The 11,945-nt window shown below is 47.9% G+C and overlaps 1 protein-coding gene across 9 annotated transcripts in view; it reads left to right on the top strand.

Annotated features, from left to right (window-relative positions):
- LOC105290431 overlaps positions 1 to 11,615 on the top strand; it is a 13,265-nt gene extending 1,650 nt beyond the window's left edge. For 2 of the 9 annotated variants that reach the window (XM_023529415.1, XM_023529413.1), the window contains exons 2-4: positions 78 to 128; positions 4,312 to 4,503; positions 7,267 to 11,615. In XM_023529415.1, coding sequence (XP_023385183.1) covers positions 4,474 to 4,503; positions 7,267 to 8,157 — 921 coding nt within the window. In that variant the 5' untranslated portion in view covers positions 78 to 128; positions 4,312 to 4,473 and the 3' untranslated portion in view covers positions 8,158 to 11,615. The remainder of the gene's footprint in view (positions 1 to 77; positions 129 to 4,311; positions 4,504 to 7,266) is intronic. The other 7 variants (XM_023529416.1, XM_023529414.1, XM_023529418.1 and 4 more) reach the window with 4 other exon arrangements.
- The last annotated feature ends 330 nt before the right edge of the window (positions 11,616 to 11,945 follow it).

Raw genomic sequence — 11,945 nt, 5'->3', positions numbered from 1 at the left:
TCTTAATCTATGTTCAGGCTGCAAACAAAAATGCCATAGACTGGGTGGCTTAAATAATAAACATTTTTTTCTCACAGTTTCAGAGTCTGGGAAGTCCAAGATCAAAGTGCTGACAGATTCGGTGTCTGGTGAGAGCTCTCTTCCCGGTTCGTAGGTGCCTGTCTTCTCCCTGTGTCCTCACATGGTGGAAGGAGTGAGGGAGCTTCCTAGGGTCTCTTTCATAAAGGCACTAATCCCATTCATGAGGGCGCCACCCTTATGACCTACTCAACTCCCAAAGGCCCCACCTCCAATACTATCACACTGGGCATTAGATTTCATCATATGAATTTTGAGGGGACACAAACTTTTAGTCTATAGCCACACGCAGTAAGTCCTCACCTAGTGTCGTTGACGGGTTCTGCAACTTTAAGCGAAACAACATATAAAACCAGTCTTACCGTAGGCTAATCAATAATTGACGTGAACAAGAGTTCAGTTCCTAAGGCATCTTATCAACATTATTGCAAAACGATGTTGAACAAAACGATGTTAATTGGGAAACTGCAGTATATATATTTAGAAATATTTATTATATACATACAAATATATGTAGGGAGATTTATTATTAAGTACTGGCTGATGTGATTCTGAAGACTGAGAAGTCATGTGATCTGCCATCTGTAAGTTGGAGACCCAACTTAGGAGAGTTGGTGGTGTAGTGTTAAGGCTGGGGAGCTGGACCACTGATAGTGTAGATTCCAGTTTGGGTCTAAAGGTCTGACAACCACGAGCACTAAAGTCTGGAGAAGATTGATGTTTCAACTCAGGCAGAGAACAAATTCAACCTTCCTTGCATTTTCGTTCTATTCAGGTGCTCAACAGATTGGATGATGCCCACCCACTTTGGGGAGGGCTGTCTGCTTTATTCAAATAGTACACCAATACAAATACTAATCTCTTCCAGAAACACCCTTGCAAATACACCCAGAAATTAAGTTTAAACAGACATCTGGGCATCTCGTCACCCAGTCAAGTTTGCCCTATAAAATCACACCCAGCAACACACACAGCAGCTGGGATGCAATAAGCAATCGATACATAAGGCCATTATTATTACTGTCGACATAAGAAATGCCCAAATCTATAGAGAATTTGTACAAGAGTTTATTTGAGCCAAACCAGTGACATACGCTGAGGAGCAAGATCTCAAGTGCTCTGGAGAATGACAGTTTTGCAGTTTCTTGTATGCATTTGAAATTGAGGGAAAAGAAGGACGATGATATAAAGGTGAGAGAAAGCAAGGTAGGGACTGGATTATTGGATAAGATTATGTGTTCTTTTTGAGGGTGGTCATGCTTTAGAAGGAGAGATCCGAAAGGGGGCATTTCAAAGGAGTGTTAACCTGGATGCACAGAAAACAATGGCCAGGTCTTGCTTAAGGCAAAGATAAGCCTTTTAGTAAAGAAGTTGTAGGCCTGGGACATGACTACCCACCATGACCTGTCCAGTTAGGAATTTATGATCAGATCATCCTGTGAGGTAAGTTTCTGTCACATTATGGTTTTATGGACAAGGAAACAAAAATTCAAAAATGTTATGTCATTGGCCATTGTCACACAGCTTCCATCATATGCTGGTGAACCCAGTCTCAAAAATAGAAAAAAAACAAACAAAAAAACCCCTGATTTGCCACATTTACCAATTCCTGTGGTGTAAACATTCCCGCCCTGGCTGATTTCAGGCTATCAGTGGTTTAACAATCAGTTCACCAAATTCCAGAATATTTAACAACTGGCTCTTATGAGCAGGTGTGAGCTACTCCAGCACAGGACTGCAGTTCCACTGTGCTATAAGACTGTTGGGGATGGCGATGGTGGGGATCATAAACATTAGCTATTCCTGCAAGTCTGTCAGGTCAACAGTGTTCAGTGGGCACCCTCCTTATCCCCATTTCACAAACAGAAGATTGAGGTTTGGAGAAGTTCAGTTACCCGAGGTCTCAGCACAAGTCAGTTACTCACTATCTTTCTTCTCTCAGCAAGATTGTACATAAGCCTACATATGACAATTATCCCTGCCCTCCTTAGAGGGAATTTCCCAAGCTCCACAAAGATGGGAGCCCTGACCCCTACCAGACTGACTGCTCTACCCCAAAAGCCCTGAGGTGGCTTGGCAGGAGGGAAGCTCTTACTGGCTGGAGCCCCACCTGCCCCAATGTTCTTGAGCTCAGATCTGTCCTGTCTTGTACTTGCCACATGCGGGCTTGGGGAAGTTCTGTTTTGGCAGCTGGTGAGCAGAGTTCCCTTATCCTCGAGATTATTAAGGGTTGAAGGTATGTGACTCATTCATTATGCTTGGGTAAATGGAAGACGGCAGCCAGGGGAGGGCCAGAACCAAGCCCAAGAGAGAATTTGAGTTCTATAGGCAGGCTGGCCCAACTCCAGGTGAGGGCTCAGGTGAGTCACACTTCGAACAGTCACCTGAGGCTAGGCACAGATGTCCTTTAGGAGAATGAGCCTGCCAAAAGTTTCATTGCTCTTGGCTCTAGCTGTCTCTTGGACAGAGCTGGGCTTGCTCCTTATCCGTGATGCTTTCAAGACCCATGAGCTGAAAGAATAAGGGAACACTCCTCTCACCATATCAGGCCCCACGGGAGGGGAGAAACTGCTAAATGACAGGTAGGTACTTAATAAGCAGCATATGCACTAATGGGGCAAGGCCCTAAAGTTTCTGGAGAAAGAGGCTGCTCCCTCCATTCTGAAGAGCTCAGGGGAGTGAGATACCCTTGAACTCTCCTGAGCCTGGGATGGGGGAAGGGTCCCTAATGATCTTGGTGGGACACAAGAAGGGACAAGGATTGGTAGGACTGCAGGAGGGAGAGTAAGATAAGAGGGAGAGAGTGGGAGGGGCAAAGGCTAAAGGAAAGTCCACAACTTACTGCTGGTTTGGCAATGGAGCTAAGGAGCCAAGGTTGGAGGTCATCCCAGTGGGGCAAGCGTGGGGGCCACTGAGGGTGGAGACTGCAGGGAGGGGCATCCCACCCACTCAGGATATTCTGAGACCCTGGCAACCATCCCTGTAGTGCTAGAGAGAGGCAGCTGGGCTTGGCTGGATGGTGAAGGATGAGGGTTTGTTGGGGGACCAGGCCACAGCTGCCTACCAGCCTAGCCTGTGTCTCCAGGCTGGACCCCTCCCAATGCTGCTCACTTCACAGGGTTACTTACTAAGTCTTCAGTGAGTGAGAGGGTACTTAAGCTAGTGGAACCCAGAACCAGGCCACAGCTGCCTACCAGCCTAGCCTGTGTCTCCAGGCTGGACCCCTCCCAATGCTGCTCACTTCACAGGGTTACTTACTAAGTCTTCAGTGAGTGAGAGGGTACTTAAGCTAGTGGAACCCAGAACCCAGGGTACTTAAGCTAATTCTGACCACTAGGTGAGCTTGGGTAAGTCTTCTATCCTCTCTGGATCTTAATTACCTCACCTAGAAAACAAAATACCTACCTCTTAGGGGTTCTGTGAAGATTAAATGAGAGGGTGGATGTGAAACTCCTGGCACTGACAATGTCAGGTTCTTTGGCACATAGAAGGCGCTTCACCAATATCAGTTTCTCAGGGCTGGGCCTGGGCAAGAGGTGGGGCAGGCAGCCTCCCCAAACCCTCCTCCTCATGTGTCCCCGCACTTGGAGTCAGCTGGTCTCCAGCCAGCCGGCCTGACTCCAGGCTGGGCCCTGAGAACCCAGTATCTAAGGACAGAACCACCCCTCCCACACCTGGCTCCCAGGCCCCTCTGTCTGCAAATGCCTCTGCGGTCCCCAGAAGTCCTCGAGATCCCCTGGAATTGAGGAAGCTGGAGAGAGACATTCCAGATCTTATGGGACACAGCCTGACTTTCTGGGAGGATGAGGGAATAGCACATTCCTCCTAATATAATTGTCCTGAAGCTATTTCCAGAGGCTCTTAGTGACCAGGCCCGAAATGGCCAGTGATCTCGATGCCTGGGTACCTTCAGGACAAACGGCACAGAGGCCCAGCCCTCTCCCTGGCTGCCTTCCCTCCCGCCCGGCCCCCTGCCCAGAGCAGAACCAGGCCTGGCTGAGGCTCCACAAAGGAACTGTTGACACTGCTTTCCTGGTCCACTGAGTTCCCCACACTCCTCTTCCTCCTTGGGGGCTGAGGGTGGGTGGAGGGGCTCTGATCCCTCCTCTCGGCTCCAGGTTTCAGCAACTCTAACCACCCGACCCCAGGCAAGGCCCTTCACTCTCCACGACTGTGGGCCGGGGAGGGCACTTCTATGTTAAAGTATTTCATAATCTTGGATCTTATCATTAGGAAACAGCAGAGAAACTCAGATTGGAGAACATTCTCCCAAACAACCTGCCTGCGCTCTTCGAAAATGCCAGTGTTTTTCTACAGCCAGGCCACCCTGAACAAGCCCAATCCCGTCTGACCTCGGAAGCTAAGCAAGGTCGCGCCCAGTTAGTACTTGGATGGATGGGAGACCACCTAGGAAGACCAGGTGATGTAGGTATAAAAAATAAAAATAAAAAATAAGGGATTGTAAGCTGACAAGGTCCTTGCAATCTGTGATGTCAACCAAGGGTTGCCTCGCCTAAAAAAAATAAAAAATAAATGCCAATGTTAGAAAAGAGAAAGACCGAGGAACTCCCAGGTCGAAGGAAACCAGAGTCCCTGAGACTAAAAGCAATGCCTGATCCTGAATTGAATCCCGGATTGGAGAAAGAGTTGCCATGAAGAACATCGGAGGGACAATTGGTGAAATTTAAATAAGAACTGTATTTTAGATAAGAATTCTGTATCAGTGTTAAATATCCTGTATTTGGTAACTGCAGTGTGGATATGTAAGAAAATGTCCTTTTCTTACAAATGTAGGGGATACATGCTAAAGCCATCGGTGGTAAAATATGCTGTTATTGTCTGCAGCTTACTCTTAAAATAACAATAATAATCAGTGTGTGCGTGTGTGTGGTTACAAATGTGGCAAAAGTGTTAATAATTAGTGGATTTGGATGAAGACTATATGGGAGTTCATTGTCTTGTAAGTTTTCGGTAAGTAGAAAATTTTTCAAAATAAAAAGTAAATCTGTATTTCCAGTATTTAGGGAAGGAAATGATGGAGGGCGGCTTTTCTTGGCAAATACCATGAGAACTCAACAGGGGAATTTGGTTCATTTATTCAATAAATGTGTACTATATGTCCCCAGTGGACCAGGCCTCAGTGAGGGGCATGGAGATTCTGAAAGGAGCTGAGATTTGTTCCCTGAATAATCCTCAGGCTCTAGCTGGAGCCCCCAACATAGTAGATACTCACCACTGGATTGTTATTGCCGGAGGAACTGGAGAGAAGGAAGGAAAGAAGGTGCTCTTATGCCCAGGAATGGGTTACTCAAAGGGATTGTACTTCAGGGCATCTTGGTAAATGTTTGCTGACCCAATGAGAAAAGAGAAGGAGTTGATGCTGACTGCCCATAGCCAATGGGAGTTATGTTAGACCCAGCATAGAACTTCCTGACTCTCAGCATAATTAAACACTTAGAAAAACAACAAGGAATGCTGGAAAATGTCCACCCCAGCCTCGTTTTAAAAATAGGACCCATCTGTTCTGGAAGGCTTAAAGTGGTGCTGGCCTTGAGGCAGGGGCTTGACTAGGATGACCCCAGGAGGCTCCTCCCAGTGCTAAGATTCTATGATTCTATGACATGGCCAGCAGTCTGGAGTGGCAGTATGAGGGTATTCTCAGTGGAGAGCAAGAGGAGGGCTAAATCATCTGCCTCCTAAAGACAGAGTAAGAATGGGAGGGGTCCCTTACGGCAGATGGGGCCCAGCCAGCCAAGAAGGGAAGGGTGGGGCCCTGTGGGGGTCAGCTCCTATATTTCTGGAGGAAGAGATGTGGTGGTGTTGGACCAGGGAGGGAAGAGTCAAGGGTCTGGACATTCCACACGCTTCAGACCCAAAGGACAAGGGCAGCTGAGGGGCCGTGGGCTGTGAGAGGGGCCGACAGCTGTTTTCTGGGTGGGACAGGCTCAAATACTGCTCTGTTCTCACTAGACAGAAGTGGAAAATTCGTATCAAGCTGGCAGCACTGGGGGAGACAAATCAGAGCCTCCCTTCTGGTGTGGGGGGTATTGGGAAACTTGGGGACAATGAGGACAGAGAGGGGAGGACTACCCTGCCCTCGGCTGGACCTAGGCAGGCCCAGGAACAGGAGGTGAGGTTAAGTGGACTGGACATCTCTTTGGCCTGGTCAAGGCTTCGTCCCTGTGAAGTGTCCACTTTAGGACCAGGAGGAATAGGAGTCTCAGTACCCAGTCCCCTCTCGTGGGGTGGATATGGAGACCCCCTACTGTCAGTGAGAATCAAGGTCAAACATCCTAGAAAGTTCTGATCTCACAAGTCCATCCCCATTAGTTGACTTGCGACAACCCCTGCCCCCACCATTCAGGGTTCCGAAAGTCAGAATCAACTTAGTTATGGGGTTAGCAAACACCCCTCTCCATCTGGTTCTCCCTATTGTACGCCCAAGCAGGCAGGCAAAGCAGGTGTGGTGAGACTTCTTTCTTAGCAGACTGTGAGGAGGACCAAAGTCATCCTGACAACATAACATTGTCTTTCAGGGGTCAGCAGACACACTCAAGATAGTACCTTTCCCCACCACCAACAAGCTGTATGATCTGAGGCAAGTCATGTCATCTCTCTGAGCCTCAGTTTCCCCAAACTACCACCTTGATTTGTTGGGAGAATTACATGTAAGACGCAAGCAGAAAGCAGGCTCAGAGAGAGTTCACTGAGTACTGCATTGCTTCTAAGATGTATTTTTCAGTATCAGGATACATTGTGTAGTTGATGATTAGCTATTTGCTATTACCTTGAAAGGTCTGTCTCAGTGCTTGGAATTTCACCATTAGTGATTCAGTCCTTGGCCTTTGTGGTCTTCTGGAGTCCCTGCTTAAAGGGTGAATGGGAATTTCAGAATGTAGGATAGAGCTAAAGGAAAAGAGAGACTGCCCCATTTTTTCTAGGGAGTGTCCTGGCCTGGGTCATTCTCAGAATCTTGCCTTACTCCCCATTTCTTGCCCTTCTCTTTGTGCTTCCTGAAAAAGAAGGTGTCTGTTTTCCAGTTTGAAAATCCCTGGGCCTAGGAGGAAGATGGGGAGAGAGAAAAGGATGGTGCTGGCTCTCTGGAGGCGGAGGGAACACCTGAAGAGAAATCCTGGAGGGAGGTGGCAGGGAGCCAAGGAAAGCTGACCCAACTGTCTCCTTACCCAGGTAACCAGCCTCCAGGGGAGCAGTTCAGTGCCACGAAGCTTTATCCACCCAGCCTGGACAATGTCTAGACGCCAGGTGAGCCATCCCAACACTTACAGCCGCTCGAACCATCCCAACGTGTCCTTTCCGGCCCGGACATCAGGCTGGTCCCACTGCCCCAATGCGACCAGGGCTAACAACTTTAAACGCCCCCACACTCCAAGTGCCTCGGAGTTTAGCAACTACAGCAGCCCTTCGGAGCAGTCTGACAGCCCCAGCTCCCCCAACTTTCCAGTGAGGAATATCTGCATGGGCCGGCCATACAACTCCAAGTGCGTAGAGTCAAGCCACCTGGCTAACCACCCCAAGTTTGCCAAAAAGCCCACTTGGCATAGCAGCCCCCACTGCTTGCTTTGCACAGATCATCCCTCGGGCCCCTCTGGCCCCACCTTCCTGGACCAACTCATCAAAGGCATCAACTACCTTGACAGATCCACCAATGCCTTCTACAACAACTACCCTAAATCACTGAGCCTACCAAGGCTTGCAGCCAACTACCTAGAACGTGCTGCCAACTCCATCCACCTGGACCACCCAGACCACTCCTTCACCTGCAGTTACTCCAACCCCAGGAACAGCATGGCTGCCTCTGACAACAGCAGCACCTGCATGGTGCCACGCACCAAGGGAGTCAATACTACAGATGAGTCCATCAACATGAGTTGCCCACGCCGGCTTCATAGCCGGAATCTCACTCCCATGCTGCCTCATAGGCAAGGGATAAAGTTGCCCGAGCTCCCTTTATTTGGCAACGGGATCTTTTCTTTAGGTCGTCTGCCCAGGCTCTGGGAAGCAATCCGCTCAGGCTGGAGTGCCCCTGAGCCCATCTCTAAACCCAGTAGCTGGTGGTGACATCAACACCAACTGTGAAGTGGACTCATGTCCATCAGGCTGCAGGTGTGGAAAATAAATTGTCTGTGGCAAAATGTTCCTTCCAAGGTTCTGTTGAGGGGAAATGGCCATGTAGGTTGGAGGTTATAAATTCCAAGACCTACAGGCCTGGGCAGTTAAAAATTAATGGGCGAATTGGTGGTAGTAAGGAGAGGCGGACACTGTGTCTGAGTGGAGAGGGAATACCTGGTCTAAACCCAGCTCTCAAATGGGTTGTCACCTTTTCACAAAAAGCCAGGAATCTGAGTTTTATACGTTAGCAACAGATTCGAAAATATCATGATGCTCTGTGGGCTGAACAGAAGTGCTTGCTAGCTGAATGCGAAGCCCACAAGTCTCAGTTGGGAATCTCTGGGTTTTACCTTGTATGGACCACTGGGGACATTCCTAGTCTCCTTTGGCCTCAGTTTCCTAGTCTCCCTTGGCCTCAGTTTCCCCATGTGAAGAAATAGGCTGGCTGTTTATACCCAACCCCCATCTGTACCCTTCTTCTTCCAGGCTCGTGGTCGATTTTAGCACAGCCACATGTGAGCAGAAAGGTAGCATAATGATAAGGATAGTAAACTGATATAGAGCACTTATATGTGGCAGGCACTGTTCTAAGTGCTTTACACATTTATTCTTTTAAAGGTATGGTTTTGATGACCAAGACCTAAGGTGGATGTAGAGAAAACTTTAGGATGGCTAGTGTGAGATGCATTGGAACAGGCAACTAGGGATAGCAACAGGTGGAAGAATAGCCCTTCCTGGAAAATCTCTGAAAAGAATGGTTTTGTCCAAGCCAGGTGAGGGCTGGAGGGTCAGAATGAGGTGGTCCCACATTTCTTTCCGGGAATGTTTGGGAAAATGTTCCTGGGCCACTGGGGGCTCCAAACCTTCAGACTCAACTGATTTGAGTGCTGAGAAATTGGGCCCCACAAGGGACCCAGGTATCTATCATCCCACTGATGACTCTGGAGACCAGGCTTTCAGCCTAGTTCTGCTACTCTCCTGCCTTGAGAGCTCGGGCACATCATCTCCCCTCCCCAGGCCTGTTTCCTCTTCTCTAACATGAGTCGAGTAGCTTTGATGATCTCTAAGAGCCCTTAGACTCTGATATTTCTGAGTCTCTCCTCCTGGTCCCAAGACAGGCCTGGAGCCTCCTGAGCTGAGAATTGAGAGTGCTCCCCTCCCCCAAGAACTCAGGCCTCCTGAGTCCTGAGTCATCTTCCCGGGCTACCCAGTGGGCCATTTCAGGCCACAGGGCCTATTTCTGTGTGGCTCTGAACCTCAGGCCCAGTCCTTTCTGGCTGGAGCTTTTCTGTCTTGAAAATATGGGAGCCGATAGCAGCTCAGAATGTGGAATGTGGCTGACCTTGAAATAATGCAGAACCTGGAGGTCTACAAGATTCCATGGCTCTTGGAGGAGATGGCTTGCTGTGGCCTAGCAGAGAAGGTGGCAGACCTGAATATCTCTTCCATGAGATTACTGCAGTGGTCCTAGGGTGGGAGGAAGGAAAGAGGTACTGACCCCCCAGCCCACTGAATTCACCTTCATTTCTATTCCATCTCTTGGAGCCCAAAGCTCAGCAGGGCACACACTCCTTTCTCTGTCTCTGGCATCCCTTTGCTCCCCAGGGAGAAGACTTTGGCCTTTGTCTGAGGGGTCCTCAGCCCCCCAGTGACCCATTCCCCCCGTGAACGTTCACAAGAATACAGCTTGTTAGAGTCCATTTGGGGCCAACTTAAGAGGTCTTTCAAAAGTGTCCTGATTCCCAAATCCTCTATTTGGCCACTTAAAGCCATTCCTTCCTTGCTCTAAGTCCATATTTGCATAGGTGTCGTCCCTAACTCTCCCGGAGATGCCTACGTCAAAAATGGTCCAATTTCCTTTAATCAGAGAATAAGACCCTTGCCTAGGACACTGCTTTTGAGGTCTCCAGTATCTAGCCCAGTTCCGGCTCACAATGGGAGCTCAATTATTATATTGATATTGATTACAGGGCCCAACGATATTGATTAGGTGCTCAGTAATGACAACTACTATTAAGAACATTTACAGTATCTTGCATGCAATGGATTTTCAATAAACGATAATAATGATAACAGCCAGCATTTATTATACTCCTCACTATACCCCAGGCATTAAGTGTTTTGTATGTGTTAACTCATTTAATCCTCATGCTAGTCCTTTAAGGAAGGCACTATGATTCCTATTGTACAGATAAGGAAACTGAGGCACAGAGACATCAGGTTTAAATATGATAAAGATAGTTACAGTGTATAGAACATAGCAGCTCTTCAAGAAATGGTTGCCATTGTCATTATAGAGTACTATAGGCACAGTAGGTGCTCAATAATAATAATAATCTTCACAAGTATAACATCCTGGAAGTAGAAGGTGTTCGACAAATGTACACTGTGCATGCCCAAGAAACGATAGATGTCATTTCAGAGCCCAGTACACAGTAGGTATTCAAATGAAGTTTGACCATTGGTTGGGGATTATATTGTTTCCTAAAGGGACAGGATCTCTGTACTTGGCCCAATCGCTACTAGGATAAATACTCACTGCTCACGAATCCCTTCCGCCAGTCACTCAGCCCAAGTCCAGAGAAAATAAGGCTCTTTGAGAAGACCCTCTGCTTTGTGTGGTCAGTCACGCAAAGGCCATAGGAAGTCCCCATATTCACTATTCAAGCCATGCATCTGCAGGGTCCATGCAAACAGGACGCAGTGTGCTGGCTGCAGAGCAAGCCCACGGCCTGCCGTGCTGTTCATCTTGTGAAAAGTGGCCTAGGTATCTTCAAAGCTGGGAGTGGCCGGGAAAGTCCTTCACGCCTACAGAAGTATGTTAACGTTTATTGAGCGCCCACACTGTGTTCCAGATATGCTGTCAAGGCCTGAAACATAGGTTCTCAGCCCTCTGCTCCCTGTGAGCCTAAGTTTTAGTATCCCATTTTGCGGAGGGAGAAACTGAGGCTCAGAGAAAGTGATAGACCCAAGCTCCTGCAGCTGGTAAGTAGCAGAGCTGGGATTTGACCCTCAGCCAATGCCCTTTGACCCTCAGCCAATGCCCTTTCTACCTAAAGTGTAAATCTTGGCCCTCAGAATATACAATAAATTAGACAAAGCAAAGACAGTATTGAATCCTGGGGAGTTGGGCTGCCCCCCAACACCGGTCTTCTAAACAGGAGAGTGTTAACCCGAACAGGCCCTTTATAGGAAATAGCAAACGAAGGGAGAAAATTTCTCAAAGATCACCTGTGGTGTCAGTTACCCAATCCACCGGTCCCTGCATCATTTGGAAACATTGGATATAGGTGTATGATATGAGAATTATTTTTGTATACTAAAAAAAAATGTGATGTGGCCCTTTACAAACATAATTCGATATCATTATTCGATGATCATAAAAAATAAATGTGGTTTTTCATATGGTTAAGGTGTGAGCTTGACAGACACGCTCATCTTATTCTTGACCCTAACTCTACCCCTAACCTTTCCTTATCCTGAACCTAACCCTCTAAGCCTGAGCCCACGCCGCCCCTCACCCCATTCCTGAGTCTCACTTTAGCCCATACTGTTTTTTCTGTCGACACATGGCTCTATATAAGAAACACAAAACTAGGAAGGGGGAGCACTTTCCCCCCAATTACATCTACACTACCCTCTTCTAAGTTGAAATCTCAGGAAACAGAAAGAGCCTCAGACATGTGCTGTGCCTGAGCTGGTACCACCATTTTTGGCAAACTCTCTTCACAGCCTCC

This window comes from Pteropus vampyrus, unplaced genomic scaffold (genome assembly GCF_000151845.1).
Source record: "Pteropus vampyrus isolate Shadow unplaced genomic scaffold, Pvam_2.0 Scaffold36, whole genome shotgun sequence".
Lineage (NCBI taxonomy): Eukaryota > Metazoa > Chordata > Mammalia > Chiroptera > Pteropodidae > Pteropus > Pteropus vampyrus.
Note: the sequence above shows the minus strand (reverse complement) of the source record. Positions and strands in the feature narration are given on the sequence as shown.